Raw genomic sequence first — 5,807 nt, 5'->3', positions numbered from 1 at the left:
TCTACTGGGGCTGGGTGCTCCAGGAAATTGTTAAGATCAAATAGGACACGGAACTGGATGGGACTGATGCTTCCTACAGCCAGAGGCGAGTCTATGTGCTATAGGCTGCTTTCTTCTGAAGCAGGAGCTGCTTCTATCAGGTTGTGTGTAGACTCAGACAAAGGACCAGCGCATTTCATTGTGTATATAGGCTTCTGTAAGGAAGAAAACATCTAGTCCCACGGTCCGGGTTCTGAAATGCCCTTCCCAAACCAAACTGCTTCCAGAAACCCTGAACTAGCTGGAGGTACAGGCAATTCAGCATCTCCAAACGGCTAGCAAAACTTTCAGGAAAGCACAATAATTGGTCTTCAGGGATTGGCTGAGTGAGCCAATTGGCCAGGCCTCCTAGCTAGACAGGTACATGGCGTCACCTTAGCCTCCTAATCTTATAGTCCCTGTGCCCTGGGCCTTCAAGCTTAGAGGCTAGCATTCCTCACTGGATACAGAGGTGACTGAAAGCACGGAGGAAGGAAAGAGGGAGAGAAGGCTAGATAGAAGTGAAGGCAGCATGAAAAAAGGCTTGGGAAAGAGGAAGGAAGAGGAGAACTGGAAGGGGAGACGAACAATGAAGGTCTCAGGCCCTCGGAGGCGCACGGTTCCGGCTGCACGTCCATCCGCCCGCCTCCGGCCAGCAGCTGCTCGCCGCGCAGCGTGTGGGCGCTGAGTCACTGCCCCTGCACAGCAAGCCCGCGTGCAGGTCGGGGAAGGGGGGAGAAGACGAAGGGAGGGGAGCCCAGTTGGCATCTGCAAACTGCTTTTTCCCCCCCTTTCTTTCCTCTTTCATTAAGACTATGTGCTGACTCCCACGTAGAAGAACTTATTAAACCGCACGTACTACTCTACCGCTCTTTGGGGGAGCACGCATGGTGGCCAGCAGGGGGCGCTACAGCCCCGCTTATGGACGTCAGGGCCCAGTGAAGACTTGGGCTGCTAGCTGAGGGTTTCCCAGAGCTGCTGTGCGAACGTTTTGCGGGTCCCCCACCCCCGGTAGCTTTTAACACCCACAGTTGGAGCATAAACTCTACTTAGAAAGCCTTGGATATCAGTTTAAGTCTCCAAAGAGCGCCTTAGCTCAGGTCCAGTGAGCAACCCTATAAAATTGGGAGTATATTGCGCAACTTAAGGAGCCCAGGCTCGCCTATTAGGGCTCACCCTACCCTACCCGGTCTGGTTGCCATGCAAGGAGGTGAACTCGGGTATCTCAGAGAACTCTTGACTCCCTCCCAGGACACGCGCTTTGTGCATCCACATGGACACCAGAGCTCACAACAGGTAAGCCTTGCTTAGAGAGGTTGCTTTGCACCCACAATGCAGTTCAATCTTCCCAAAACAAGAAGCAGAATCTCAGCACTTCCAGGCCGACCCAAACCCAGACCACCATCCTTCCCCAAATGCATGAACCGAGAATGAATCAGCATTGAGACAGTTTATTGGTTTGCTTTTTCCCAGATCACATATTTTATGTAAATAGATTATAGGAAACACAATGTTTTTTCTTCATCCACAGGCGATAATCAGGCGCTCTCCACCTTACACACACACACACACACACACACACACACACACACACACGGAACCAAACAACCTTACACCTTGCTGAGACATTCACGTCTTAAAATAGGGGAAGGTGACAATATAATCACTTTAAAATGCCCTTAATACAATATATAACGTACAAAAATATCTCTATATATTTGAAGTTACAAAAAAAAAAACCTTGACAGCAACAAACTTAAATACTATAGTTACCTTTGGCTGGACAACAAGCATTGCACGTTCCTCGCTAGGTTTTGGAAAGTTCAAGTAGTAATGAGGCTTATGCCCCGTGAGAAACCAGTTTATGAGCGGGCAAGGCAGTGGCTCAGACCCCTGCCCGGAGAGTATCAGCCTGTAAGTCTCGGTTTCTGGCATGAGCCTGGCTTGGTCTTGGGTTCCTCTGCCTCCCCTAGGGGCAGCCAGGCAGATCTCTGCAGGATTGTCTCAGTCCGCCCCGGTGCGAAGTTCTCTGATTCCGCAGGCGCCAACGGGATACTCGCCCGACTGTTCAATGCTGTCACCCGCACCTATATCCTAAAGAGTCTGGAGATGTGCGCCCAGGGGCCTGGGGCTGTGTGTGTCTGCTCCTGGGAGGACTCCACAGTCCGGGACCGGAGGACCTCCAGCAGGGAACGCCGGCGCCGGCGGCCATAGCCTTGAGGGCTGATCTTGTTTCTGGGAGCCATGCCGTCCTTGTCTTTGTCTGTTAGCTGGTAGATCTGGTGGGCCAATTTCTGAAATGTGCAGGTCCCGAAGCGGCATCCATTGCTGCGGGAACCCTGGTTCATGCTCTGGCGGTAGCGTTTGACACGAATGTGGGCTTCGCTCTGATTGCTGTGAAGAAGGAAGGACACCTCATCAACCGGGGCTTTGGTCCCAACCACCTGGGACCGGAGCCATGCAGTACCCGAGGGACCTGGAACCCGTTCCCTCCGCCGGAGCCTCAGCTGCAGTGCAGCCAGGACAATCCCCAGGGTCAGAGTAGTGGAGAGGGCACATCCTCTGCAGAGAGCATAGTTACCTGGCTTGTAGGGGGCCAGTTGTGTTCTGCTCGTCCAGGAATGGATCAAGAGTCTGGGTAGGAACTGTCGTCTCATCAGCGAGTCCCGTAGGGTAGCTGCTGGATGCTTGTAGTTCCCTCTTCCCACGACTTAGCGCCCACTTATTCCACCTAGAAAACACAAGCAGATGCGTTTGGCCTAAGTTCAAGTGATGTCCCAGCCAGCTCCACTCCCTTTGTAACACCTCCAGACCATCTCTCAGTTTTCTCTCATTGCCAGGTATTCAAAGTGAAGAAAGAAAGCACGGCCCAAACTCACTTCTTTCGGAACTGCGAAGGAGTATCTGGCCCTGCAGTGTCCGCGCCTAGGAAAGCGAGTGAACCCAATAACATCAGGGTGATGGAAACCAGCTTCATTCTGTGGCGATGCTCTGATACCCTGGAAAGGAACAAGACACCGAGTGTGAGCAACCGGGCCAGCAGCACGATCCCGTCAGCACGCGAAGGGTGGCGGCAGGACGGGGAGCCGCTTGGCAGCGCTCTTCCTGGCTCAGCTGCTTATCTCCCCCACTGGCGCAGAGAAACACCGGAGATTTTTGCGCTGGCCGGGTGGGTGACAAGCAAGGCAAAGGAAGCCATTGAGAAGTGCCAGGCTTCCAGAGGTTTCCAACTAAAGTCCCAGGATCTCAGCCCAAGGAGGAGGGGGGATCTCAAGAGAGCTCCAGCTGTGCGCATGAGCTAGACCTGGGCAATGAGGTGTTCTCTACATTGGATACCCTAAAGTGGGTTGTTCCCCCTTGTCCAGCTCTGCAAGTTTTGGGGCTTTGGCAAAGCCGTCCCCCTCCCTAACATGCTGGAGGCCAGCGGTTCCTACCTGATAAAGGGGTGCGTTGTCAAGCACTTGAAGCAGAAAGAAGTCCTTCTGACAGTAGCAAAACCCCAAAGTCCAAGATTGACTGCGATGAGAAGCCGAGAAACCAGGAGCGGGAGCGGTAACGCTGGAGTTGCTCTGTCTAGTGTCACCAAGAAACCACTGACTAGTGAGCACCAGCTCCAGCGTCTTATAAGCGCTCAGGGGCGGACGGTGGGCGTGGTCAGATTTGCCCTGGAGTCCTCCCTCTCCAGCGTGCTTGCTTCTAAAACCAGACCTGCCCTGCAGCTTGCCTGTGGGTATGGGGGGTAGGGGTAAGAGGTCCCCTGTGGCTAGACATCTCAGAGATCCGCTCTGAGAGATTAGACTGGAGCAGGACTTCCCTTGCCCTAATTTCCCAGCATAGAGTTCAAACAGTGAGAAGGGAAGGGGAACCAGAACAACTCGGGTGGGGTGAATCCTTTGCCCATAATGTGTACAACCCAGAGTGCTGATCTGAGCTTCCTGGACAGTGCTGCAAGAACCGGGAGACGGGTGGGACACATGGATAACCAAAACCCCGGACTTGGGGAGCTGTGACCTCAAATGGACCGCGCCCCCTGCCGGCTTAGCACCTGACTGAGCCTCGACCCCCATCTGTGCCCGCAGGGTACACCTGGAAGGGAGAGGCTCAGTCTCCAGTGACTGGGACTGAGGGGTTTCTCGATAGACTAGCCAGTACGGATTTCGTAATAAGGGCAGAACTGGGAACAGCTGAATTGGAAATTGGGGTTTGGAGAGGGTAGTTATCTGAAAATTCAGAACTCACATTCCTATTTGGAAATACAGGAATAGCCAAAATTAGGAAGAGAGATAGTTTTGTTTTCTTCCTTGTGATACTATTATCCCTTATAAGGCTATGACCTGCGAGTTGACCTGACTGCCTTCATTCATCCATCATAAACGTGAGGATTGACTGACTGGGAGCACACTAATGCCTCACATATGTTAATCACTTTACAGTTGACAAATCCCAGCCAGATCCCAATCGCTTTTGATCTCTACACTCCCGAGCTGGTGTTCTCTTGAATTAAAGTGAAGTGCCGAAAGGGTAAGTCTATTGCCCAGTCACACTAAAGGTGGGAAGCTGTAGAGTCTGGACTCAAAAGACTGGGGCACAGCGGCTCGGTTTTCTGGCTGGGGTCACCATTCTCATCAGGTGGGGGGAGAATGCCGGCCCCCGCCTAGCCCAGAGATATGTGCTAATTCACGATGAATCAGTTCGAACACGTTTGCCACGGGCTGGTGCTCTTCACAGATCCGTGAGTTCACTTTCTTCCCTTCTAGGGCCAAACTGGGCGACAGGCGTAGCTCCGCATGCAGGTCTCCCGGAAGGTCCCGAAGCTAAAGACATGACCTACGACAGCTCCTAGCCCCCAGCCCTGGTGATGTGGACACAGACAACTCATGTCCTCTTCCTGGCGACCCCGGCAGATCTCCCAGTGTCCTACCTTATCTGCCTCTAAGTGTTAGACCAAGAGCAAAACCGACTAGGCATTCCTGTCCCGCGGACCTTGCTCACAGCGCAGACTATGCTAAGCACTGCTGGTTCAGCCCGTTTGTCACCCTCCAGACAACCATGGACATTGCACCTGGGGGAGAAATGGCCGCGCCGAGATTACTTATCCTCCTAAAACTGCAAAACGGAGTTCCCCCTTGGGCAGGGGACAGATTCCCAGGTTCTGCTTCTGGTAGGGGCTTGGGACACGGATGTTGAAAGGGCTGCAGCTAGGCGAACTGGCCCGCCTTAGGGCCTTCTGGGCCGTGGGACAGTCACCGCAGCAGCCCTGGCCAGTGGCTAGCCTGTCTGCACCAAGCAGCACATGTAGCACAGAACCCTAGAACTTGACCCTAGAACTTTTTCTCGCTTCTGTCCCGTTCTGTACCCTTCCTTTCATTTCATCCCCGGATTGTCTGTTGATACCGCGCAGCTGTCAGTCTCTTTGAAGATGCAACATACCTGTTGCCAACTTGTGGCCGGGGTCACATCAGGTTTTACTTTCATTTCCCTGGCCCAGTCTGTCCAAGTCAAGGGCAGCCCAGCATTGGCCTGCAGACAGGGCAAGTCTCCTGAGCTGGACTCCTTGGCTCTAGTCTCTACCAGCCTTGGGGGTGGGGAGGTCTGTCTGAAGAAAATCCTGCCGCCTGGGCTGGACCTCGTTGCCTCCTCGCTTCCTCTTTGAGGAAACTCAGTGACCTGAGGTTAGCTCTGGCTTGGGACACGATCGCCAAATATGTTCTTAGCCGACACTTTATTATTATTATTATTATTATTATTATTATTAGGATAGGGTCCCCTGTAGCCAGGCTGGCCTAAAA

The 5,807-nt window shown here is 53.1% G+C and overlaps 1 protein-coding gene and 1 long non-coding RNA gene across 2 annotated transcripts; one reads left to right on the top strand and one right to left on the bottom strand.

Moving 5' to 3' along the window:
- Positions 1 to 367: 367 nt before the first annotated feature.
- Positions 368 to 5,807, top strand: Gm28863. Its single transcript, XR_003946665.1, has 3 exons — positions 368 to 1,314; positions 2,859 to 4,539; positions 4,776 to 5,807. It is a non-coding gene; the product is annotated as a predicted gene 28863 (long non-coding RNA).
- Positions 1,454 to 3,617, bottom strand: Adm (adrenomedullin). The gene is made up of 4 exons (NM_009627.2): positions 3,453 to 3,617; positions 2,898 to 3,017; positions 2,600 to 2,749; positions 1,454 to 2,412 (listed from the first exon to the last, which is right to left on the bottom strand). Exons 2-4 carry the CDS (start codon positions 2,993 to 2,995, stop codon positions 2,106 to 2,108), a joined length of 555 nt encoding a protein of 184 aa, NP_033757.1. The 5' UTR covers positions 2,996 to 3,017; positions 3,453 to 3,617; the 3' UTR covers positions 1,454 to 2,105.

This window comes from Mus musculus, chromosome 7 (assembly GCF_000001635.26).
Source record: "Mus musculus strain C57BL/6J chromosome 7, GRCm38.p6 C57BL/6J".
NCBI classification, from domain to species: domain Eukaryota; kingdom Metazoa; phylum Chordata; class Mammalia; order Rodentia; family Muridae; genus Mus; species Mus musculus.
This window is presented reverse-complemented; position numbering and strand designations above follow the sequence as displayed.